General features: G+C 38.1%; 2 protein-coding genes across 7 annotated transcripts in view; one reads left to right on the top strand and one right to left on the bottom strand.

Annotated features, from left to right (window-relative positions):
* The window catches only part of GIGYF2 (GRB10 interacting GYF protein 2), an 80,650-nt gene that overhangs the window by 41,789 nt on the left and 11,286 nt on the right, over positions 1-27,575 (bottom strand). For all 6 annotated transcript variants that reach the window (XM_082486893.1, XM_082486891.1, XM_082486892.1 and 3 more), the window contains exons 2-7: positions 26,184-26,263; positions 23,538-23,667; positions 21,196-21,291; positions 16,702-16,810; positions 9,477-9,588; positions 8,869-8,909 (exon numbers count right to left, since the gene is read on the bottom strand). In XM_082486893.1, coding sequence (XP_082343019.1) covers positions 8,869-8,909; positions 9,477-9,588; positions 16,702-16,810; positions 21,196-21,291; positions 23,538-23,667; positions 26,184-26,224 — 529 coding nt within the window. In that variant the 5' untranslated portion in view covers positions 26,225-26,263. The remainder of the gene's footprint in view (positions 1-8,868; positions 8,910-9,476; positions 9,589-16,701; positions 16,811-21,195; positions 21,292-23,537; positions 23,668-26,183; positions 26,264-27,575) is intronic.
* KCNJ13 (potassium inwardly rectifying channel subfamily J member 13) lies at positions 1,103-3,088 on the top strand (the record flags this gene model as incomplete). The annotated part of the gene is made up of 2 exons (XM_082486894.1): positions 1,103-1,580; positions 2,466-3,088. 2 exons carry the CDS (start codon positions 1,103-1,105, stop codon positions 3,086-3,088), a joined length of 1,101 nt encoding a protein of 366 aa, XP_082343020.1.

A 27,575-nucleotide genomic window follows, 5' to 3' on the forward strand; every position in this document is an offset into this window, starting at 1 on the left:
ATCTACATTTTCCTTTAAAATACTCTGTTGTTCTATAAACAAGATTCTTCACAATAGTCTTTACGAGGGGTTGCACAGATTATGAAGTCTCTATTTTTACTTGAGCCCTTATTTATTTTAGTCTCTCCCAGCTAAGCTTTCAAGCATTTATAAAATTTACAGATTAGAGTGGCCAGTGTCTCTTCAAAAGACACTCAGCATTTCTGACAAGTTTGGCAAGTTTTGAGGTTTGAAAGCAAACAAAGGGGCCTAACATCTCAAATACCTACAAGTATCCATTTGGCTTCCCACGTTTGCAATTCCACCTTCACCTCTTAACTCCCACACACTCGCTGTCCTATTTTCTTATTCAGTCACTAACAAAAAAACCCACTGCTTAGGCAGACTACACTTCAAATTATATCACAGTATATTTTCAGTATCGGTCTCCTGCCTTTTTTTTACCCAATCCTTACTCAAACGGCCTCAGACTCACAGAAGCAGCTCTGCCCTGAACACTGTAATTCTGCTTAACTGGACATGGTGGGTGCAGACAGCAGTCATCTCCTGAGCTAGAAAAGTCTGAAAGAGCTACCAGGTGAACTACAGCATTCCCCTAAAAACGCATAAATATATTAGAGAAATAATAAACATCATTTCCATAGTACTACTGCTAATAATATTCATAATAGTATTGGTAAACTAGTATACTCTGCTAAAAAGAAGTTACAAAACCTGATATAATCAGGCAGAATTAAGTTTCTTTTCAGATATAGTATGTTTAATCCTATCCCACTCACCCCTAAAGAACTAAAGCATGCGACGCAAATAAAAATTTAGGAAGGTAAAGTATGAAAGTTATATTTAAACAACTAAGCAGGGAAAATTTGAGAACTAGTCAGATTTTTGAACTTAATCTTTTTTAGCAAAGTATTACCACAAACAGTGGTAAATTCCTTTGCAGGCTCCTGACTTAATCTTCTCTGGATTGCAATGTATAAGCCTTCCTTTGTTGGCTGCAGTATTTCAACCCCTGCTGATGTGTCAAAAACTGTGAACGTTAGGCAAAATACAAACACTCTGCGTTGTATCACATTATTTCCTTTTTTCTCTTTCCTAGAAGATGACAACAGACGTGATAGAGAGCAATAACACCAAATCCAGTGCTCCCCTCCTGACCCACAGATACTTGAGAATGGTGACCAAGGATGGACACAGCACATTCCAGATGGATGGTGCCCAAGGAAAAGGTCTGGCATACCTCCGAGATGCGTGGGGAATATTAATGGACATGCGCTGGAGATGGATGATGCTTGTCTTTTCTGCCTCTTTTGTCATTCACTGGCTAGTCTTTGCAGTGCTTTGGTATTTGCTGGCTGAGATGAATGGGGACCTGGAACTGGACCATGATGCTCCACCTGACAACCACACTATATGTGTCAAGTATATCACCAGTTTTACAGCTGCTTTCTCCTTCTCACTGGAGACGCAACTCACAATTGGTTACGGCACTATGTTCCCAAGTGGGGACTGTCCCAGTGCTATTGCACTGCTTGCAATACAGATGGTCCTGGGGCTCATGCTGGAAGCCTTCATCACAGGTAATCCTTCGCATTTAATCTTTAGATAGAATAGGTGTGGCAGATTTAAGAAATGGAGCTAGAAATAAATAGTGATCATATTGATACCTGAAAGAAGAATTAAGCCAGTCACTACAAGGATGATGAAATTTAAGCTACCTAGTAGTAAAAGTTAGATATCTTTCATTAAGACAAACTAGGTGGCATCAAGATTTGGGCTTGAGAGTTCCACTATTCATTGGACAATACTTGTGGCAACTCCCGATTTACCACTGTCAATCACTTGTTTCTTATACGGTTATCTCACCAAGTTTTTTTTCCATGGAATTACAGTATTTAAAGTCAATTTGTTTTCATTAACAGTTTTAAGGTTTACTTTCGTCTAGCTGAAGTACTTTTGTTGATCTTTAATTCAGTGTTCCTCAATACCCAATGTAATGAACCTTTTAAAAAGGTCACAGCTATTTCGAGGTATTTTAAGTTATTTAAAATAATTTTCTGATTTAAAGTATTTCAATAGACTAAAAATACACAGGTTAGTTTACTACGTAGTAAAAGCAAGCTTCTCCTGTGGTAGAACACCAAGATCAGGTAGTATTACCAGTTACAGTACATCGGAGCAAGCTAACAGCTCTTCTTCCAACTGCTAGAGTTCACTTTCCAAAGATTAATAAGTGAACACAGCTTAGAAAAAGCAGCATTTTAGGAAAGCTATACTTTTTACACCAAAAATGGGTTAGTGTGATGCCAGCCTAGAAGTTTTCTAACACACAGGCTGAGGCTAGAAAGACCATGTCCACCCAAGCCTGCTTCTGTTCCTTTGTACTGTACCGCTGAGCTCTGAGGCTGCAGGGACCCAACCCAGGCACGGTGCTCCTGTTCAGTTTGTTCTTTTCTGTGATGCAGGTGCTTTTGTGGCAAAGATCGCCCGACCAAAGAATCGGGCATTCTCCATCCGCTTCACCCGCTCTGCTGTAGTGGCACACACTGAGGGGAAGCCATACCTTATGTTCCAGGTGGCCAACACACGCTCCAGCCCACTGACTAGCGTCCAGATTTCTGCTATACTTTACCAAGAACAAGAGAATGGGCAGCTGCACCAAACTAGCGTTGACTTCCACCTAGACAGCATTACTTTGGAGGAGTGTCCTTTCTTCATCTTTCCACTGACCTACTACCATTCAATCACTCCATCCAGCCCCCTGGCTGCTCTCCTCCAAAGAGAAGCCGCTCACCATTTTGAGCTGGTCGTTTTTCTGTCAGCGGTGCAGGAGGGCACAGGAGAAATGTGTCAAAGGAGAACATCCTACCTCCCCTCAGAGATCATACTGTACCACCGCTTCGCCTCCGTGCTAGCCCGCAGCCCCAAGGGTGAATATCAGATCAAGATGGAGAATTTTGACAAGACTATTCCTGAGCTCCCAGCTGCGGCTGACTCAAATAGTCCAAAAAGGACTGACAAGGAGATCCGCATCAATGGACAGCATGCCGACAGCTTCCAGCTCTCCGAGACTGGCCTCACAGAATAGAAAGAACAGACTGTGAACTTTGGGCTTTTTTTAATTATTATTACATTGAACTTTCAGGTTCCACTTACAACCTTCCTTCCTTGCCTGCCCTGCCATCTTCTAGCGATCTTTCTCTTGTACTCCCCTCCTTTTGATTACAACATGATATGCAGAGTAAAGAGAACTGGTGTACCCGTGTAAACTGAGGAGAGGCTGGATTAACCAGCCAGGATAAAGTCAGGTACAAGAATCACAGTACTAATTCTTGGAAATTAAAAGAGCTACCTGCTGAATTCACCAGACTATGATTAAAGCCGCACTGACCCCGAAACGAGAGACCTTCAAAACTCCCAAAGCTGACCAAAATCATAATTAAGCAGCTTGTGACAAAACGGACAATACAAAAGAAAATTCTCAGTCAAAAGCCATATGGGGTCATTCAGTAAATATATTAGTTTTGGGATAAGCAACTCTGTTCATCCAAGATCCTAATTTTCCTGTTCTCTTACCTCTTTGGGGATACAGAGTTATATCAGTTTTCAGATGGCTGAATTCACTCTTAGAAAGTACTGCCAATCTCTTATGGCAGTGAAAAGCACTCCTGCTGTGCTTATTAAGCAAAATTGTAAATACTAACTGTAGTTCTTCATTCTGCCAAATAAGAGAACATCTCATTTCAAGACACTATCACAAAAATCTTCATGTTCAACAAATGCTGCGGTGGAATTTTTTTTCATATTTGGAAACACTGAATAAATTATTTAGCAGTGGAAAACAGACTATTCTAAAAGAATTAATGTACTTTTTTTAAAAAGACCATACATTCCACACATTGTCACCTTTGTGCTGCTTATCTCAAGTAGATCTGACCCAGAAGGATGCGCTATATACACAAGTAGAACTGCATCCATTTATATTTTATGCTTTTTAACATCAATATTTGCCTGTACACACCGCACAAAAATATTTAGAGACACTTGAATCAATTTTAAAATAAAAAATTAAAACAAACTATACGTGAGACTTTTGTATTTAAGTGCCTCATAAACCTATTGCAATTAAGACACTGTTCTGAAGCTCCTAAATAATTTAAGAAGCTAAAGGATAAACAGAATGACGGATAATTATTTCCAAGCTCTAAACAAAAGCAGTGCCTGTTCATACTAGAAGTCTAGGATCAAAAAAAAGTAAAAGTTATTTTCCAAAGGTAGAAGACTTTTCCCAGAATCCAAGATGGCATAAATAGCCAACTTTCATTGACAAGAGCATTATAGACTACCAAACACACTTCCTTTTAACTTCACTGAAGTGGTCAGCAGCAGGAAAAATGGTCTCAAGCTATCTGATGCAATACTGTTTAACTGAATCCTTCTCAAGCCCCAAAACTCTGTTAACTAAAGTATCTTCACAACTCTAAAGATGTTAGCAAAAAACTACTTTGTTTTAGGAGCTGGGGAAATGGGAAGCAGCCCCATAGACGCATTTCACACAAGGAGGGGGAACAAGGCAGAAGGCTCACGTTTTCATTGCAATTCAGCTCTCATTCCAAACTGTATTGCCTCCCCACATTCCAGACCTCAGATACCGTCAAAATCTCTTTTTTTAAATTTAATTTTATGTGAAAGCATTCATGAATATTGCAGAGCTTGGAGAGCAACACACTATCAAGTTACTTTGCCTTCATCCCTACTTTTCTTAGCTGTTGACCCATATAGAGTCTAAAGATTCCTTTTTAACCCTCATACCAGTGCCAGTAATTTTTAAGTATTTCTTGCAAGTGTTATTTCCACATTCTCTACCAATAGAAGACATTGAGAAGAACCAGTGCAAGAGCAGTAGAACAGATTCCTGTGTCAAGTCTGAAATAACCACTTAGGAAAACAGAGCAGTATTTTAAGTGAGGTATTGTTTTTCCCATATATCACATACTCCAGTCTCAGACAAACCAATTGTTCTGAAATTCAGATGCATAAACCCAGCAGGACGGCAATATAATCTCACCATTTAGAGCCAAAGACATAAAAGGATATTTCTCATTTCCATTAACATCTAATCAAATTGTGGGCTGCTTTGTTTGGTTTCTAAATGACTTGATACTTTACAGTTATCCTGTTTTTCAAATAACTTTCTATTTATAGATTTCATTTTAAAGGGGGTAGAACAGCAAGTGTAAAGAAAAAATATGTTTAGTATACACTAAATGCAATCTTCAAATACTACACTCTCCAATGCAAAGCTGAAGAACTATACAGAAGCAAATTAGACACGCAAACACAACTGTGTAGTTAATTCAGAACAGGTGCAGAACAAAGTGCAGACAAAACACCCCTATTGCTTTTAGTTCCCAGCTCACCAGTTCCAGAGACTGGTGAACCATGGATGCTTCATAAAGTACTGGAAATAGGCCATGGCCCAAACTGGAACACAAGCCTAGAAAAATTGCTGATGGGCTCTGATCTATGCTTTGACTAACATTTCAAGAGCAAGCTGGTGATGAACCTTCTTTGGATGCACTTCTTGCTAGTGAGGTAGGGAAGAAAAACGAGCTAGGCATTGTAAGGGAAAGTGTGATTCAAAGAAATTCAACATCCTTTTTATAGTCAACCTTTCTATATTCAAGTCTTCCTAACCTAACCAAAAAATACACATTAAACAGCACTCAATCAGGTTCCACAACTGACTTTCTATATGTCTTGTTTAATCTACATTACAATTATTAACTACCAGTGTGTAATTGCTGGTAACTAATCAAATCCCCTCAGCTACTAAGCTGGTATTAGTCAAGGGGCTGCACAGAAAATTAAGCAGCTTTTGTGCAGTTCTAGAAGACAGCCACGATCGAGCAAACAACTTGCTCGTTTTCTTTGCTAATGGCCTCAGCCTTCCAGAAGCAATTTGTGTTCTCAATGAAGTCTGTCAGAGCTGTGACAGTCTGCAACAGAAACTCACAAACACTTTCTGCATCTTCAGTTTGCATACTGAAACTAGGAACAGATATTGTTTATATTGAGTCAAATGCGACCTTGCAAACTGTTGTGAGCACTGAAAAAGCAATCATTAATTTTTAAGAACACCATATTGATCATATTTGAGAAGTAATTCTTTGTTGAAGGTCTATTACTTTTTTAATCTCGTGATTTTTAATTGAAGGGTTCTTGCATTGTGATCCATTATGAATGCCCAGAAGAGTTTAATATTTGATCTCTTATTAATTCTGTAATGTGATCACCCAGAACAAGGAATATGAAAAAGCTGGCAACTCAGTAAATTACGTAATTTGAGGCTAATCCAAGGCCCTACAAAAGAACAACGAGAAACTGAAGCACAATAAAGTTGGAGAATAAAATCCTAAACTAAGGAGTTTAACCAGAGAAACAGAAATCGATATATGCATTTGCTAAAGCATATTAGCCTGAATTATAAACTGCATGTCAACTCACTCTTTCTGCTTTCACTGCTTTATATGTGGTATACTAATGCTTGGTATTATCATGGAGCTTCTTTTGGCACACCTGTATTCCTATCTCATTCTCAAAATATTTTGTCACTGGAAAAATACATAACAGTAACTATTTGTTTATCAAGGCTCAAGTCAAAACAAATCAACACCTTCTGTTAGTATTTTTGTGCTCTCCACCTTCTTTCTCTTTGAAGGTAAAAAGGAGAGAAATGGTCCTCCCAATTATTGGGACATTAATCTCTAGCATAGCAATATGCAAATGGTTACTACGTTTAAACAATTTTTGTTTATTAAAACTTCAGAAAGATTGTAGGTCTCTTGCCTCTATCATGCAGTGCTACACAGCTTTTAGCTAAGTAAATCAAACTAGAAGAGAAATAGAACAAGAGACAAGAGGGGCAATCAGGTACTACAGAAAGATTCACCATGATGCTGATGAATTGAGAATAAGCACGCTACCCCTTCACAATAAACCAGGACTTCCAACAATGCACACGGGGACACCAGCTTCTCTAGAAAATGGTACAGAGAAGATGCATTCCAAAGTCCTGATCACTAGAAGTTGCGACAAACAAGATATGCTCTATACTAGCTGAAGCATTAACCCCCCATGTTCAGGCAGAAGTCAGCTTCAGTAAGGACATCTTGCCTACTGTAAGTTCTTCTCTATTTCAGTTGAGAGATACATCTCATCCTAAACTGGCACGTGGTATTTTTATCATAGGCTTAATCAGAAATGTGGTACATTCTATAGTCTGGGTCTGGAAGTGTTGTAATTTTATCACAAGAAAAGGAAGGGGCTAAATAAATAAAATTGAATCAACTGTGGTAGATACTACTTTTACATCCATTTGCCTTTTGTAAAAAATGCAGTCCTGAAATCTCAGCAGTACTTTTTCTCCTATTTTAATTTTTTCCCCAAAAGGTGCCTGATATAAAAACACAGTAAAATACTAAAGTTTCACTGTTGGCATTTAAGATGGACAATCTCAGACCACTTTCAAGTTCTTTTTAGAAGTAACCTCTTTTTAAGGAAAACAATGAGGAAAACAAGCACCATCTTAGGTTTGTGCTGTCTTTCAACTTAAAAAGCAGAAAAATAAAAGCACGCTATATGAAAATCAATTCATACCTGGAGAGAGGATTGGGAGGGTTTTGAAAGCAAACACGGTAAATTAAGACTCCCAAGGCATGTGCCACCATGGTAATCTGGAATATTATTAAGATAGAAATTTATGCTACTCTCCCTAAAAAAATTGACAGCTAAGCAGCGGTTGAAATACATTCCTGTCAACTTTTAATTGCAACTGAATCTCTTTGGTTTTGTTTGCCTTGAAACCCAAACTGCAGTTGTCTTTTTTGACCTATCCTTTATCAATACGTTCACTATGAAAGATATTCAAAGATGAAAAGATCCTCTGGGTTCTAAAAAGGCCAAGACTCGTTGTCTGCAAGCTTTTACTAGTACCACAACTCTCACTAAGCACAGATGTGATACGTGTATGTGGAAACATGCCACAGAGAAAGAGCAAGGTCATACCAGAGAACAATCAATGCACAATCCCACCAAGCAGAAATCATTGCACGTGTAATGTAAGTTTACAGAGGAGAGCTTCAATGTTCTTACCATTCAGAATATAGAGTGGATATGTTCCATCTCCAAGATGACAACTCACTCCAAGTTCAACTGAACATTCAAACAGACATACTGGGTCAAAATTAAGGATCTGGTATTCTGCCTGAATGTGGCCAGTGTGAAGCACTTAAGAAACAGAATAGGAGAAGAATAACCTGATAACCTGACTGAACAGAAGATTTGTACGATGACTTAAACTAATTTGACAGACAGTAAATCCATCAGCATGGGAACCTCAAAACACTGCTGCTGGGATCTACCTCACACTAGCAAGCATTCAAGAAATTAACAGTTCGCATGGTCCAGAAGTCCTAGGTACCAAAACAGCAAAGGCCAGGAATGTCTAAAAGCTGCACTGAAGAGGCATTATTGCCACAGCACACCTGTTAATCTGTAAAGACTCCTTTCACAGAGGTACAGGAATTCAGTTTCAGCTGCAGACATCACATCTTAACTGAATAAACAGAACCTACTTAGTGCAGATTTTTCTTATCCAAAACATTTACACATCTAATAGTGAAACCAACACAAAATAAGAAAAACAACTTTGAGAACACATTTAGGTAACCTGGCACAGTATCATGAATCTTGTATCAACAATATACTTGGAGGAATAAGAAATGTTTATGTAGATACAGATCCCTTCCCCAAAACACCCCCTGCTCCTCCCTCCTATTTTCTGCCCATATAGTACCAAAACCATACCTGGATCTTTTCGCCCTGGTTTTTCAAAGCGTCTGTCTCCCCTAGAAAGGCAGAATAGAAGTTTCAAATAAGGTTTTGGAACTACTCCTCTCATTGTAGATATGGCTCCCCTCCCATCTTTTTTTTTTTTTTTCTTAGTAGGGGGCTTTCTTAAAATTGGAGCTTGATGGACAGTATCTTTAAAGGTCCAAGGGACAACTGAAATTTTCAGGAACACTGATACACACACAGCCTTTGGCAACTAGGTGTGTTTTGAAATGTGACCCTAAGTACTGTCAACAATGTTGAGACTAAAATTGAAGTGAATCCTTTAGCAATACATATTTTCAGCCATCACATCACTTCCACTGCAACTGTCATAATTTATATTCTTTTAAATTAGTTCCTTCTTCCCAGGAACTCAGCAGAAAAATTATTTGCAAAAATATTCTTTTACTTGCTCTGAGTTTCTAGAAACACTACTGTGTCACCTCCATCTTAGAAATTCAGACGCTCCACTCACAGATACACCTAATCAACTTTACTACCATGTTTTTATGAAGTCAAAAGGCACAAATGGAAGCTGAGCAGATGTATGTAAAAAACTTTAAGGGCTAGAGTTATGTTACCTTTCCTCCCAACTCTGTGATCTGTGCATTTCCCTGCCCCCTCCTCGCCCAAATCCTCCCTCCACTTCATCAAAACTTCTTTGGTAGAAACCGCTTTCTCCTCGGCCTCTGCCTGAAAAAGACAAAAAACACAAGCATTTGTACAAATAATAACAGAAGTTGAAAGAATCAAGTAGGTTTCCCTTTCCCGGTGTCCCTCTGAACTAATCTTGAAGTCTTAAGCCCCAGTGAAATTATCTAGGGCAAAGGGAAAAAGGAACAAAGACTGAAGAAAGAGTCTTATGTAAAAATTATCAAGAAGCACAAGATCAGACAGAACAGGCAAACAATTCTACGCAGAAAAACACAGAAAACAGATACTTACCCAACAGAAATTACCAAACAAGAATACATTGTTCACACAACATCCACACAGTACCTGTGTACTTTACACATAAAAAACAGATTGCTTTTAACAGCAGAATCCAGTATAATGGTACTGCACTGCAGATGTACTCATAATTAACTGCTGTCAAGGTTATTAAGGGAGAAGGGAAGCTTCACCACTATTCAGTTTTAGTGATTCCCAGCAGAAATCTCCCCCCAGAAGCAGTGGGGAAAAAAGAAGGATCACTGGATGAGTATAGGCAGGTCAGCAAGAACAACCCCAACAGCTACAGAATAAAAATTATCTTCCTTGCTTTTTCTAGAAATTATTTTCTATAGGTGGCTACCAATTATCAAGCCTCAAGCCAAAGAGCTACGGATATATCCTCAAGTAAAAGCATCTTGAAGCACATCTTCAGTGTTTGAGTAAGCGTGGGGTGTTTGGTTAAAAAAAAAAAAAAACCAAACAAAACACCCACACACATCCCCAGACCTTCAAGATAGCTTTCAGCACCGGTTAGATTAATGGCTGGGGTGAATTTTCCAGATCCATAAAAGATAAACACTGTTTCACAAAGTGCTACAGCAGAAGAAATGGGAGATTTTTATCAGCTAACTTAGCATTTCAAGGATGTCATTGAAAGAAGACAAACAGTGAAACACATCAATCAGCTGGCTGTCAAGACAATTCCTTGCCTACCTACTCATAGAGTCTCTATTGTCAAGTCCAAGAACCTAAAAAGCACCTGATACAGGTTATTCTTGGCTGTGAAACTACCACAAACCTCAATCCTTTCATATATCTCTCTTCCTGGCTTCAAGAAAACTAACACCTCAAAGTATGGGGTACAAACCAGGCCAGGGACATGGAGGAGTAACACAGAAGGACCAAATGAAACAGGAAATAAACACCTTGAGAATGGACTCCAGTCTCTGTAGTCTTCTGAAGAAAGTAACGATAACAAGCCTCTGCATCTAAAATCTAAAGAACCCTGGATGCATCAAGGAACTGTACCCTATTTCAGTGTCTTATGAAAAAAGGTCTAAAAAAATTGAAATAATTAAGGCAGTTGCAAGTTTCTCTACTGTTCTATGCCAAATCTCTCGGGGAAGGCGGAGGGGAGTTGCTTTCCAGGCAGAGAAAAAGACAAACGATCCCCAGATAATCCAGTCAGACTCCCCAGATACACACTGATTTTCTATCAGGCAGCACAGCTTGCAGGGTGTATGAGGAAGCCACATAAAGTTAATGTCTGTACAATTTCTCTTTCTGCTTCAGAAACAGGATTTAAACACCCTCTTTGTACAAAACTATCCTGCTCCTAGCACCAGCAACACAGACCAGTGGCAGACCTCCTTGTCACAGAGATGCAGACTTCCTTACCACGGTTTTGGGGATGCTTAAGTTCAGATGGAGAATGGACAAACTCATAAAAGATAAATAACACTGAATTTACTAAACACAGAGACCACATCTGGCTCAGGAAGTGCATTGAGCTGCAAATGCCTGGAAGCTGAGCATATACGTGATGCTTCTTCACCTTTGTATTTTTACACAGTCCTTATTCTCTTGCCAAGGTAAGTTCTTTTGGCTGTTGCTAGAGACATATTGAGTTAAAGGAACCCTCTCCTGATTCAGCACAGCTGTTCTTACACAAACTCAGGTGGAGACAGGAGTTGACCAAACACGTAAGGCAAGAGAGGAGAGGTTAGTATTGGACCTATGACTGTACTAGAAATATGAATACCTTCACTATGGGAAGTCCAATACTATAAATTTGACCATAGTCATGAGTGCAAAGTAAGTTGCAAAAGCAAGAAACAGTAAAGATGTGACACAACATGAAAAGTAGCACAATGTTTATTCAGCTAAGGCATTATGGGTCTCTTAAGATCTTGGAAAAGGACTCCAAGCTGTTGTTCTTCACAAATAAAAGCCCAGGAATGGCACGCAATGGCAATCTTTGCCTAGTTTCTTTGCTACAGGAAAGCTCTCTTCCTTCCTCTCACAGGAGATACTAAAGCAAAAGCAGTTCACAAAAGAAAGCCACAGGCAGGCAGAGTCAAAACAGAATGAAGGCACTGACTCATCTCATGTCTCTTGAGGTAGTGGAGGTGGAAAGTTGCATATACTTTTCCAACAGAAACAAAACCGGTCATCCTTTTGTTTTTTACAGTGAGTAACAGCAACATTTGTAGTGCTCCCCTTGCAGTGTGAGCAAGTACACTAATTATGATAGCACACACACAACTAGCACAGCCAGAGGGCTGGCGATACGGGAGATTTCATCAGCAAATAAAGTAAGTGCCCTGTATTAGGGGAAGAACAGAATCAGAGTTGCTTTAACAGCAGCATGATTATGGCAGCTTTAAAAGTATGTTAAACAACAGCCTGAGAAACCTCTCTCCACTCCCCCCCTGCCACAGTTCATCAGTATTTCAGTTGTGCTCAGCCACCGAAATGGTCTGAACTAAAAGATAACCTTGCAAAAGGTCTAAACAAATTATCTCAGCAATTCAGATTAAGGCTGCCTGTGGGGCCACAGTACTCAACTCCCAGCTGCACTGATACCACACAGTACCGGACAGGACCTATTTAAACCACCTTTGCTCTAGTTGTGTTGCCACCCTCCTGCACTGCATTCTCCAAGGCACACCATTGAGGTGCAGAAATAAGATGTGCCCACTGAACAGTTCCCCATAGAAGTACATGTGCAACTCCAGCAGAAACCAAGTATCCCACTATATGAGAAGCACACTGTGTTAAAACGGATCTTTCCAAGCTAGAGAAGATAAGTAGCTACTTAAGGAAAACTGTGGTATACCAAGTCAGTTATTCAGCAAGTATGACATAGATGAGTCGGACCTGAAAGTGCACACTGGGACACACATGAAAAATGCTTGCAGAGAGGATAAAACTGCACATATAAGCACACCGTTCACCATGCTGTTTCTGCACTTCTTGGCTTTTTTTAATGGCTTATAAATTTAAAACAACATGAACAACATGCTTATTTTAAATAGAATGCCTCTTCTGAAAAAAAATGCCTGGCACAGGAGGAGCAGACTTTCAAAGTGTAGATGTTGCACAAAGTATTGAATGCAAAGTCAATAGACATCAATAAACTCTTCCATTTAAGAAACGAATGGAGCAGCTGTGTCATTTGTATTTCAGTAATTCCTTAAAAACCTCAGAATGAGGATCTCAATCCATTGGATATTGCAGTCAACCACCAAAAGTCTCTAACCAGAAAAACAGACAAGTCTGAATCCAAGTGAAAAGTACAAGACGAGCAAGAGGGCAAGAAGCAGCACACACTGTGATTCTAATTGTCATTACAAAAAAAAAAAAAAAAAAAAAAACACACACCACACACAAACAACCCAACACAATACAACATGGAAATTCTTGAAATTAGAGCATGACTGGAGTTTAGGACCTATGATCATAGACAGAATACTGTGTGGGACAAGCAGGATAAATGTAATTCAACTACTGCTGTTTAGGTATGAGATCTTTCCACTTTCACACCATTTCCACACTTTCCAACAGCAGAAGAGACAGATGACAAAGGGGAGAGAGGGTGGGAGGGGAGAGAGCTCTAATGGGAAGCAAAGTACCCTTCACAAGGGTCTTAACCAAAAAGGAGAACAGCTACAAAACAAGGTGTCTGTAAGCTTACAGCCCATTCCAGGGACTATTTAAATCTCTCCTTGTCTGAGGCTCTTATTCATGAATGTTGACATTCCAGTCCCGCCAGAACAAAGCACAGGGCTTAACTGCACACCACAGGGAGCTCCCAGGAAAACAAGTCAATTAGAAAAAAGGTCACGTGCAAGTACTTGGTTTCTTTAGAGAATATAACTTCAGAACTGCCGTGACTACTACTGTATGCGTCTTGTGTGGAGATATAAATCCAAAATATTTTATTCAGTTCTGAAGTTATATTCTGCAAGTGTTTTTTTAACAGTAACACAAAGATGTACTTCTGCACACAGTCATAAAATTTTTTAAACATAAAATCAAACCAATCTCCACACAGTAATAACTTTCACATCAGCTAAACGTAATCATTATCAGTAGGACTTGACTATTGAGAAAATATCTACTGTGTTATGTTTAGTTTTAAATACTGAAACAGGAAGTCACATTTAGAGTTCTAACAATAACCTTCCTTTACCAGCAGGTTATCCATTCTTCCCTTTGCCAGTCTGCCACAGATTCCCTCTCAGGCTCCAAAATGCTGGAACACAACTGTGATTTGCGTCTCAGTGAGGGAACTAACCGTACATGCAAATTCTTCCCTGAAGTTACTGTTGTGCAAGTCACTTCATGACAGTAATCTTGTTTTAGTAAAGCTGAAGCCCGCATTTGATCAGCGGCAGCTTTGTTGCATACAATGATGTAAAGTTCATGAAAAACACCAGATAACTTTTTGAAGGCAGACAATTTTGCAAGGGAATAAAGAAAAATGTTTTCCACATGTTAAGTGAAGCAGCCCATTTAGTGAACAAACTCCAAAGACATTCTAAGTCCTTTTCACTGTGACTTGGGGAAAAAAAAAAAAAAAAAAAAAAAAAAAAAAAAAAGAACTGCATTTAAAGCTTGCCACTTGCAAGTGTTACTTTGCAAGTTACATGTCAACAGCCCTACACTGAGCTTTTTTCAAATAACTATTAGAAACAAAGTCCTTAATTACAAGAACATTGTGTATATAATGACAAAAAAAAAAAATCTACAATTTTCGCCTGGCAGAAGCCCTAATTTGCTTCCTGAGATATAGAAACTTTGGGAAGAATCATCATGCCCAAAGCCCAAGACTAATTGCTCATGGAAAGAAAAAGGGAAGAGTGGAAGAAACAAGCAATGAAAGAGGGAAAGCTCAGTAATTTACAATTTCAAACTGTATCAAGAATGAAAAATATATGGGGTAAGGTGGAGAAATGTGTCCTTTACAGCTTAGCAGAAGAATGACAGAATGGCCTAACAATCACAGCATATAACAATTCATACAAATTAAGAGAAAAAGATCAAATGAGGATGAAAACAAAAACAGGTGAAAAAGATTAATTTTGCAACAAAGTTCTTGAGCTAATATTTCTTAACATATCTCAAAAATGAAGTATGAAAAAACAGAAATATATGGAGTAGAAGCTTTCAAACAGCCTTAATAATATTGCATAAATTATAAATTCTGTCCACAGAAGTGTAATGAAATCAAGTTTTCCTGCCAAACAAAATCTCTCCGCATACAAATAGATTCAATAACAGAATTGCTCAATTAGAAGCCATATTCCACCACATTTAACCCTATGAGTTCATTGAAACTTGTCGAGGCAATTAAAAAGCAACCCACTGCTCACTGCATAAGGATGACGTTCACTGTTAATGGTGCAGAAAAAAAAAAAAAAAAAAAAAAGAAAGGGTTTGGCAAATTAGAAATGGTCAAGGTATCTTGAGATTGAAGCTAGAGAGCACACTAGTGGTCATAAGGTCTTAAATCACCAAATTTTAAGCAGCATTCATTTCATTTGCAGAATTAAACCTTAATGCACCTAGAAAAAAATAGCTAATACATGTATTCCTAGCGAAAGTGAAACGTAGATGGTAGCAATGCAACATGCACATTACAAGCACAGAGTAAAGAAGCAACAGCTTTCAAATGTACAACAGAAATATAACAAGAAATAAGTAACAGTCTCACCCCACATCTATGTATGTGCACATCCTTTTTTTTTTTTTAAGCCTAGAGCATTTAGGCAAAGACAACGCTAAATAAAGAAGGGCAAGTTACAGGGAAATCCAGAGATAGCCTTGCAGAAGTTTAAATGTATATACCTTAGCTGAGAAGCAACCACAAGAGGACAGATGACAATCTACAAATATTTGAAAGATGTGAGCCAAGAAGAAAGCAGGAGCAAGAAATGAGAACAGAAAATGAGAGGACAAATTAAGTCAGAGCAAAGTTCTGGTCAAGCATTTAATTATGTATGGAAGTGGTTTCTGAAGATGTTATTGAAAATACCACCAGTTAAGGACATTTAGAATTAAATTAGAAAGGACCCTAAAAGAAACCTCAGCTAAGCACCTGCAAAGACAGAGATTACATGATTAATTACTCCTGATGGTATTTCCAAGTTATTAGTTTCTCAGTATTCTAAAGGTAACCCATCATATTTCTATATAAAAACTCCAAATTAGCGTTCACAGCAGTATGTACATTGAAAGGGAACTGCTAAGATAAACCCTGGATATAACAATTTGTTTTGAATCTAGTGATACAGCTTGAGGACATCTTCTCAATTAATTTGCAAATGTTTGAAGTGATCCAGGATGAGACTATAGTGATGCACTGAAATTGGCAAGACTTAAATTTCTCCCAAATCCAATTATGTCCTTCCATTAACCTTCTCTTGTTTATTCTCAGCATGTTAATAAATAAAAATGACATTTCTGAACACCACTTGCTACAATCTTAGTGTTTTAAATACATTTATAGATTATTCCCCCCTTTCCCTATAAATTTGTTTTATACCTTTATTAAAGTTATTTCTAACAGTTCTGAAGAAAAAAAATTCCCAGCCCACCTCAAAATTACCTTTCCTTTTGCTTTCCACACCCACCAATCTGACAAGGACACATAACACAGGGACCAGATGTGCACCAAGGTGAGCAGAACAATCACTAAATGTAATGTTCATTCTGTAACAATATCTTATTGGAATGGTTTCAGTCTCTTAAGGGAAAAGAAGCTGGACATGGGGAAATATGGCTATAACCAAGCTCCATTTAACATCTTTCAGAAGCTTTGACCTGGATCACCTGCATATATTGCAGCACACCCCAGCAACAGCTCACCTCGACCTCTAGAGGAACTTCGACCTCGAGGAGCCCCTACCACCGTTCCTCCTCCACGTCCCGTCAACCGCAGGACAGCAGCACTGTTTACAGACATCGAGAAATTTCTCTGCCAAGAAGAAAGAACCAAGGTGAGATTCTATTAAAAAAAAAAACCAAACACTTACCATATCCTAAATTTAGCTTAATACCATCTCAGCTTTCCTTATGTTCATTACAGATTCTCCACTAACACTAACAAGGAAAAGGATTCCTTGGAGACATGAGTAGGTGAAGCACTCCATAAAAGGACCCTGGTCAACATAAGCGCTTACAAATTACTTACCTGAAATTTCCAACTCTAAAGGCAGCAAGTGACAACCTACTCCTTTATCAGAAGATTCCAGCACAGAAGTCATTAGAACATCAGCAGCTTTAAACACAGCCATTCAATTGCAAGAAGAGACTGGCTATGTCTGACACCATTAACTAAACTTACTTCTTCAGGAAAGCAGAAACATGTAAAGAGCAACAGAACAGGAATAAAATTATATTTACCAATCTCCTTTGCAGAAATAAGTTGGGTTTTTTTTTTTCCTCTAAATGTATCAGAGTAACATGCTCTGGAGAAGACTAAGTGTATTTAAGACTTCTGTAATTTAAGTGATACTCATTTTAATAAGACAATAAACACCAGCTGAATTCAACTTTCTTTTAATATGAAATAATTGCTAAAGAAAAAGCTATTTCAATAAAGAAGGGATAATTATAACCAACTCTGGTCCCATTCTCTTGAGCACAAATAGTTGGCAAAGTAGGCCAAAGAATTCAGAAGCACGTTTAGAAACATTAACAAGTAAACCTGAATTCACACACGCTTTCTGAATGCACATTTTAAATAATTGGAATGCAAAGGGCTCCAGACAGCTGTTACATCAGGCTTCTTGATAGGAACTTAAAGGAGGCAAATTGCTTACATGAACTCATCTGTATTACTATGACTTTGAAGGTCTTCAGAGAACAATGAGACAAGCAATTATGTACTATTTAAAATCTAAATGGCTAACATCAAAGCCAACAGAAATCTGAAGGAGTTTTAACCCATTTCAGAAACAAGCCTAACTGCTTGATTTGTTCTTCCTACAACACAGATCTTCCTTCAAGAGAGAACTGGTAACTAAGTGGACTGGGGAGGGGGGGATCCAGCCATGCATGGCAAAAAAGCAAGGTCAGTATCCAGTAAATCTGATTTTATTTTCCTAGTTAGCTCTTAAAGTTTAAAGAAACCATTTCAACAGCAAGTCAAAATGAACCACCTCCATTTGCCTCTAAGCAAATCACCACCTTTCCTGCAGCTGATACTTCTGCTTTTTTGTGATGCGGGGATATACTTTACTACAGAAGCCATTTTAAGCTATTGATCAAATTCACTGTCTTGCACAGGAGATTTTTGATGCCTTGTTTTTCTAATAAGAACAAAACAGTAATCTCACTTCCTTTTCCAACTTTGACTTGTCTGCTTAAACTCTAAACAAATTCTCCCTCCCCTCTGTAGAGCTTGCTGTGGTGAAGATGTAATCCTTGTGATGTGCATAGTGATAATAATCCACATGGTAAGATACAAAAAGTAACAAAAAAGTAAAGTCAATAAAGCAAAAACCACCCTACTATTGTTTAGTATATTACTTCAGTGTCTGTCCCTGACAATGCACACTAAAGAGCAAAGCTGCCCCAAAATAGGGGCTCGATTAATTCTTTAATAGCAAATCAAAGATGTCCCAAGAAAAAGACATCAGAAACAACCAATGAGGACACAAAAAACCTCTATTATATTCAGCAAGATCTTGAGACTCCCTTACTCCACAAGCAGATAAGATTAAAACAACTGAATTCTTTCCTAATGCAAACAGGAACAACTGGAGGGAAAAAAAGGCAAAGGAACATATGCTGCATATTGCCAGTGGTCAGCTGTGGAAACCTCTGTTAAAGCTATCTGCAGAAACCTTCTTTTCTTCAAAAGTCAGTTCCCTGGAGACAGATCTTGGACAAATTCATGTCATAACACAACTTGTATTAAGTTGAGCTCTAGGTTAGCTCAGCATCCTTATCAGCAGGGAAGTGACATTCTACATAAAAAGGATAAAAAGAACCAGCAATTCTGTCCAAAGTATATCCATGTTCTGTAATAGGGAATACTGTATCCAAAAGTGTCTGGCTAGTTAAATTTCACAGGAATAAACAAATTTAAGCTTAAATCATCCGCCTCTAGATAACTCATCTTTAAATCACCTTGAGAGAGATCAGACAAGTTCTTCCTGGATATACTACACACAATGGCAATGCCAAGTGCATAACTCTCAGTTTGCAAGCAAGAACTGCCCTGAATCCAAGGCTAGAGTAAGCCTGACAGGTTCAGCTTCAACTGAACACTACCCCGAAGTACATGTGTTCTGATAAGCCTGTCCTCTACAGGACTCCCAAATCTCCATCCCTCAAATTCCGAGAGGACACTACCACCTTCAATATCCACTGAGGGGGCACAAAGGTGTTTTAAACTCTCTTTTAATCAACCTTAAATGACAGAGCTTTCCTGTACCACAACTAGCAGCAAAGCCATTAATATTCACCTCAGGATCACTTCTGAACATGATTCTTGATGATCAACAACGTATATTATGTCATGGGAAACAAACACCAGGAATTTCTGGTAGCTTAAATAATGCCATTCCCTTGGTATCTCAAATCAGTCATGAAGGAGGAAAAAAGATCTTCAGACAAGAAAAAGCAGATTGTTCACGTCCTCCAGGTCCCCAGAAGGCATTTAAGGAAAGACTTTCTTAAAAAGGGAATATGAACCTCTTCTTTCAGAATAAGATTTTTGTGGAGATTGTAGAGATGTGTTAAACTGACCATGAAGACTCCTGTATGATTACAAGTGAAAAGGAGCGGGAGAAAACAGCGACAGAGTGCACACCAACTCCTCAGAAGTTTTCAAGACTGATAAAACACCAGGCACTGCAGCAGAGGACCACCTACCCCTGAAGCTCAGCAGCACTTACCATCTCATCTGTACCAAGAGGCTACTCGGCACATTTTCAATACCATAGCCTTAAACCCTGAGAGTATCTTGACAATCACCAGAAGCCAACATCCCCTTTAACCATAAAAGGCTTGTAGTTTACTCTCTGAAGGACTCCTCTATGCATCAGCAAAAAAATACATCCAAAGGTATTTAACACCAAGGTTGAATACTTTGGTGTGCCACTATATGTCTGACTGACCATTTCCTGGGCTTGCTGCCTGAATCCCTCCTGTACCCACAAGAGATGGGATCTGGGCTAAGATTTCCCATAAAAACTTATTCTCAATCTCAGTTGCCTTTTAAGACTAACTATGACATGAAGTGCCTACAGTGTATTCACAGGAACTTAAATATGAGCGCTGATTAAAAGCTAAACTATTAGCACCTTACGTCAAAGGATAGCATCCTAAAAAGACAAAAAATATGAGTCAACTCTGAAGAGGAAGGAATTTCAGAAGAGGTAAAGAGGATACACTAGAATACCCAGGCACAAAAAGATGATGAAAAATTCGAAAATACAACAGCCTGGGGCAAAAGAAGGAGGATGCTCCGAAATCTTAAGAAACTAATACTAACAGTCCCCACCCCTGCAAAAATCAAATTACATTCAAGTCAGCAAAATATTTGGCTTTCTATTAGAAAAGGAAAAAAAAAAAAAATCAAACCACAGCATTCGGAAGTAAGAAAAGTGCTAAGAAACATGACAAACCAGAGAGCAACTGCAAAATCAGAAGTTCTAACAGCCATAAAGAAGGAATCAATCCAGAGTCAAAAGTCAGAGGCATTTATCAAGAGGGGGGCGGACAGTTTTCTCTGCTAGGAATTGAATTAAAGGCAAGGGCTTTCAAATTGCTCCGATCAGTCACCCCTGAAATGGAATCTTTTTTGGACTACCTGCTCTCACTCTTATCTTGTTCACCAATTAATTATATACCTATAGAGACCAAACAGGGAAATAATCAAGCAACTGCTTACATACAAAGGAATTTAGAGCACTGCACCTTCCTAAGAAATGTTAACAGTCAAAAAACTTCAATGTTTCTCCAAAGACCAGAAAACTGAAGTTACAGAACCTAGACAATTCTATTACAACAGAGAAGGTGTCCAAAAACTGTAGAAAAAGTTTCATTGATCTGAAAGTGCTGTGCACTTGAAAAATAGGTAATACCTCCCAGAAGATGATCCTGGATTTAGCAAGTTAACTGCCTGCCATCAACAGAACATCGTATGAAAAATATTGAGCATGAAACAGAATTTAAACTTTATGCTAACACAGCATGCTTTCATAATTTCTTTCCCTGAAATCTACTAATATCAAATGTTATGTTTTTTAATGAAGGCATACTCTTTATTTTGCCTTTACACAAATGACAATTTAAAGGTGGCGCTTTTTTTAAAAAAAAAAAAAAAAAAAAAAAAAAAAAGATACAAACCTGTTCTTCTTCTGTAAAAGGTACAAGTGCCAGTGGTGGCAGGGGCTCCTCTTGTAAAATAGGCAGAAACTCCTTATCCAGAAGGTCTGAAGGTATCTGTATGAAAGGAAAATAGCATACCAATATACTCAAGTATTTCCATTTCAGGGATGATGCCACATCCTTTGACTTATAAAAAAATTTGTATCCTGCCAACTCTGTCTCCATCTACCCAGTACTTCCAATTACATTTATTGGCGGTGGGTTTAACTCTACTGCAAATTTATGCCCCCCAGAAAAAAAAAAAAAAATCTTATAGACAAAACATCCAAAGCATCCACCACCCACAACTGTAATGTGTAAAGTATCAGGATCATACACATCAGAATTCAAACTTCCACACCACTGCAGCTCAAACCTGAACCAAGCGAAATTTCATCTGGTAAATTAAAAAAGTATTGCTTTCACTTCAATGCACTTTTATAGCCAGACTTTTACTTAATATATTAACTAAATTACCATATATAGCACAGAAGCTGTATTTGATTTAAAGTCAGCATTTCCAATTTACAACCAACAAGGAGAGTAAAACAAAAAACAGCAAAATGAAACTCTAGGTATGGATCTAGTAAGTACAGAACACTGCCGATTTAAATAAAAATAAAATTTTAACACTAATTTTTAATCAGTCCATTGTCAGATGGAAGCTCCATCAGCAGATGTGACCTTGAGCATATGGACAAGAAGCTGCAATTACAGCCAAGTGAACTCTAATTATGCCAACAGAGAACCGTTTCAAAATATCTAGTTCACAATACTAGAGATAGAGACTCCTCCCAATTTTAATTGGAGCGAAGCAACATAGGGTTTTACTTTTTCATTTGGGTATATGCTAGCAGAAGTCTTCCTGCTTTCAATCAGAGTATCTCTTAATCAGAGATGCAACTTTGCCTAATCTTCAGCCAGCAAAGATTGAAGATGACACAGTGAAAAAGGACTAGGGTACAAAATACAGCTTAAAAACATTGCATCTAGTAGTTGACTAGAAACAGCATCAAGAGTCCTCTCAGTCTCAATAACTAGAATTATTCAACACCATGGAAACACGTGTACATCAAAAGCAAGTCATACTGTAATAATAATGCTGTTCTGGCAAACACACGGGGAGAAAATACTCTTTTTGACCATTCATAACCATTGGAGAGCTTCCTGTAACACAGAGCATTAATAGGCTCTTCTGAATCAGTCAAAACTGTAGAGGTCTTGATCATCTGATATAACATACACAAATTGCAAGAAACAATGACCTCTGACAGGCAGGCTTATTCAAGTGTAACATCAAGTTTTAAATCACAGCTTCTCATACTAGAGGAGGATAATTCCGCATGTTAAAGCATGGCTTTAAGCTATAACACACTTAACAGCTTTTGAAAAAAAAAGACTCTGACATTCAATGCCCTTTAATTTGTGTATAAGCAACACAGGGCTCCCAGCACTGTATGAAAATGTCAGCACAGTCATGCTAAGGTAAGAACATGGAGGTACATCCACACATCTATGTGCAAAGCTAAAGGCACAACCTGACATAATTTCTTGCAGTCCCTCCCTGATTCAAAGGTAAGGCTCTCAGAGGGATTCAGACTTCCAAGTTATATGTGCCTGCTGCAACAGTAAACCATCATCTCTCAGCATCTACAGAAAAACCTAATGTTTACAAATGTACAATGTATGAATCATTTGCCTGAAATGGTGAAATGTGACTTTTGTATCACTGAGAACTTTTGTTTGAAATTAAACCGGAGGGAAGTTCTTGACTTTCTACACTGCTCTCTTGTATTACCTGTGCTAGATCACATTTGTGTCCCGAGTCCCAGAGAAGTGACCTCATTGGGCTGGTTACCTGCTAAAGTGAACTGCCTTAAGTCAGGATAAATGGGGAGCTCTTGCCTTTTTTGTTAAATGATCTGCTAATATGATTTATTGCCTGATTTCAAGATGAGTCAAATAACTATTTTACACTATATTAAATAAAATTCTACTGAAGCAAGCAAATCTGCACAGCTGCAAGGAGACTTTAACCCCCAGTCATCTGTGGCGGTGGGACTGAATACAGCAATCAGGTTTTTTTGTTCTCAGAGGGTACAGGAAGTTGCCCCTAAAGTGGCAAAAAGAATCAAACAAAATAAATGCAGTAAGAGCGGGATCAAACAAGCACACACATGACAAACAGAATTGGACCTCTTCAGTTCTTTGCCAAGGGATACACAATTTCTTTGTCCATAATCACAAAATATAAATAACTATTCCTAATCACAAGACTGTCATTAGGAATACATACACGAGGCCTTCTTCTTCCTGCTCACCTTATTATCCTTTAGAAAAAGTGCCAACATTTCTTCTCTCCCATAGCGATAGTCTGCTAGTTTGTACTTTGGCAAAGCCGGAGACAGAGGAGGGGATGTCACACTCCCGCCACTAGACAAAGCTCGCAGCCTAAAATAAAGCAGAAAAGCCATGAAAACCGATTTGAGGAGAATGTGTCTTCACCTGTGCTTTCATTCCTCTGCACATTTATAGATTTGACACAAATGAAAGAAATACAGTACTGAAAGTAAAGACATTAACAATCTAAGTTCAAAACTCTAAAACTTATTGCTTCTACAAGAGTAGAAGAGCTTCCCTCATTTTTCCCATAGAAAGAAGAGAAAAGAAAAAAAAAAATTCCCATGAGCACATCCAGGAATTCAACTCAACCCCTCTGGAGAACTCTTATGTTGACTATCTAGCAAGCTGGCTACACCCCTAAAGCCCTGACTAAGCTATTTACACTGACTGCACAAAATTCAGTTGTATCAGACAGACATTAATCTAAGGAAAAAGTTTATGAAGATGTTTTGCAAAGTTTAACAAACAGAACAGGACAAATTTTACAATGACGTTTCTTTTTGTGTCTCTGGAATCCTACTCTACACCAAATTCCTTTTCCAGAACCTAAAATGAATGGCATTTTTCAGAGAGCGCATACATCATTTAACTTCATGTCTCAATACAAGAAGATGTACAAAATATAGCCACACTTTACTTCAGAGACATTTCAAGCAGTAATCTAACTTATGGTAACAGATAAATATGCTATTAAGTTTGGTCCCATCCAACACAGGTAAGCTACTCAACTTCTAGCAGATAACATGGTATTATTCCCACTCCACAGGTGTATTAAGTCTCATTCTATACAATCACTTCCTCAGTTACACAAGTACCCTGTATTTTTAAGTTTGAGGAATGTTTTACAAAAGGATGTGTCAAGAAACAAACCCCAGACCATATGCCTACATTCTCCTTGATGTGCAACTTAGACAAGTAGAACAACGAAAACTCTACTCAACAATTGCAAAATCCTTGGAAAGGAAGGTGCTCTAAACTAGAAGACTGATTCAGAGGCTACCCTTCACCTAATTCTTGAAGCACGCTTTGATTTGGTTTATTGTTCTTTAACCAGAAAGGAAAAAGTAATTTGCAAGTCAAATGTTTATCTTATTTTTTTAGTTTGGTGCCACCCAGTGGACGTTTCTGTACATACCACTTCCAAACCAAAAATGCCTGGGGAGGCATTATTCGAAGGATTACATAGCTCAGGGCAATGTTCAACTCCTATCGAGATCAAAAATGACTGAGAATTTCACTATTAAGTGATACAACAGCATACACGGCAGACATGACTATACTGCAACCCAAAAGCATAATTATAAATCTTAGAATTTTATGCCTGTAAATATCTAGTAACTCACTAAAGTATAATACATATTTTCATACACAATCTAATCTTTTTTAAACTAAATGGAATTGAAGTCCCTTCACTATGACACAACAAACGTGTTACTGTTAAAATATGTGCTTTTTTTAGATTTGCCTTCCCCCTTCTCTTTTTTTTTAATATAACTTTGGCTTTCATCCATCAATGAATCTAATCATGTCTGTCTCTTACACCGAAGAGCACTCCAGCATATCTGCCTGGTAGGTGTATTTATAGATAGTGATAAAGTCATTCTTTAACCTTCTTTCAAGCTAACAAAATAGACTGAGCCCTCTCATTGTTTTCCAGGCCACAAATCATGCCTTATTTCTTTGTTGAATACTCTCCAATTTTTGTACATTGTGTATAAAAATGTGTCAGCAAAAGCAAAAACGTTACTTCAGTAATAGTCTTACCACATGCTATGCAGCAATTATATTTCCTATAACCACTCCACACTCCCATTTACACACTTAAGGATCACATCACTCTTCAGAAACCACCCCAGCCAGAATTCTTATTTGTAATCACAGACACCAACACTTTAACAAGAAATTGGAAAAAATACTGAACAATAATCACACCTGTGCAAAAGCCAGGACAACGCATATCAGACAAGCTGGAAAACTAACAGCTGAAACAAGATTATACAACGTCATGGATTCTCTTTAACACAACAGCTCATTTTTCCTGACACTTGTCAGTGTGCACATGCAGGAGACTATGACATGAAACGTACACATATACCATATTCCGTATAGATTATTTTTTTTTTTAATACTGGGGGGTTGGGGAGGACATTGCTTAGCTACAGATTTAAGTCCAGTAAGAACTGTGTAAGAACTTCCTTATTAATATGTATCACAAGGAAAGACCAAACAAGAAAAATTGTTGTCTTCACTTACTTTGTATATAACTCCGAGGTCATAAACATTATTCCTCCCTCAGATACTTGGTAACAATGTGAATGTTATGTATTACCATAACATGAAACCCAGCTCATTTCATCCACAATGCCAATTTACAAAGCGAAGACTAGTTTTATAATATTGTTTTCAGTCACAGGCCAGAGACTGAGGTGAAGCAGTATGGAACAACAAAGACATTATACCCCACTGTCTTACAATCAATTCCGTCACAAAGGACTGAAATTCATAGTGTTTTTTTAAAACTTTACATAAGGTTCCAGAGTCACACAAAACAGAAGAAAACTCACCATTCAGGCCCAAAGTTAAGTGTCTGAGTTTCTGCTGCCATTTTTTCCTGTTCTATTCCTCTTTTTTAAAAAGCGTGAACCTGAAAAATAAAAGTGTTTACTATGAAAACAACTGGATTAATACAGTCCTTCATAAATTTCTTCACAATACAAAAGCACAACTGGTCATGCAAAGGAGCAAAAAAAAGTGACTATGGATTTTTTTTTAATTACTAATTAATTTACTATTTTTTTAATGAATTTATTAATATAGGAGTAACGCATCAAGATCTCTTCCCTAAATTCCTCTTAACAGCTCAAACAGGACACTGGATAAAGGTGTCTGAAGAAAAAATTTGTACAAACAGCCCCTTTTCAAAACAGTGATTACCGCAAGACAACGAAACACAGAGAATTTGATGCATAATCCTCTTCTGTAAGAACATTAATGCTTAATTAACAGAATTGCAGCTTCCTGACAATTACAAGAGGATAAAAAAACCACTAGAATTACAGCAAGAAAGATTTGCCAGTTGAGTGGCAGAGTATTCAAGAAATTTCCACTGCTCATTCTTGAAAAATAAGCCTTCTAAAGATTAAGTACATCCAATGCCGCGAGATCCTCCTAGATCTGCAGGCAGATGACAGTATTTCTTTCAGTCTTGGTTTTATTAAGCAAAATAATGCACAATTTAAGACTTCAGCTACTTTCATCCCTATTAGCCAAGGTCCTAAAGACACTAGTGAAGGTCAGGTCAAGTTCCTATATATCAAGCGTATATGGACAACAGAAGACAAAGCCATACTGGAGGGAAAGAACAAGACTAAGGGAAGACTATGAAGTTTTCTCTACCAGAGCCAAGTCCAGCCCAGGTGGTTCTGGAAAAGCGTCTTCTGCAGTAAGAAAATACAGCTCCTCTTTCCTTCCAGCAATGCCAAAATCCAAATCTGCAGAGGAAGCTGTTTTGTTTGGGGTGTTTTGGGTCTTTTGTTTGTTTGTTTTTAAATCAAACACACTGTGGCCAAAGCCCAAACAAAAAAAGGATTTGAAGCATGACCTACAGAAACCAGCTGATTAGACTTCAAGAACCCATAAAGACAGATGGCAGGGAGGGAGCGTTCCCTATCAGAACTCTGCTACTTAATAGACCCAAGGACTAAATACGAAGCTTCATAAGTTTGCCTCTACTTTGCATGAAAAGGTGATGGAAAAGAAAACCAAAAAGTGAGGAGATAGAATGGAAAGGGCATTAGTTACTGAAGGAAAGAAAAAGACAAACACAGGAAACGTTTTTTCCTCATATATATGCTACTGAAGTAACAATATTAAAGTAAAAAAAAATTCAACAGCCTGAAAGCTAGAAAATGCCAAAAAAAACTTATGCTAAAAGTGCTTGAGCAGATTTTACCCAA

This window comes from Vanellus vanellus (assembly GCF_965231255.1).
Source record: "Vanellus vanellus genome assembly, chromosome: 8".
Lineage (NCBI taxonomy): Eukaryota > Metazoa > Chordata > Aves > Charadriiformes > Charadriidae > Vanellus > Vanellus vanellus.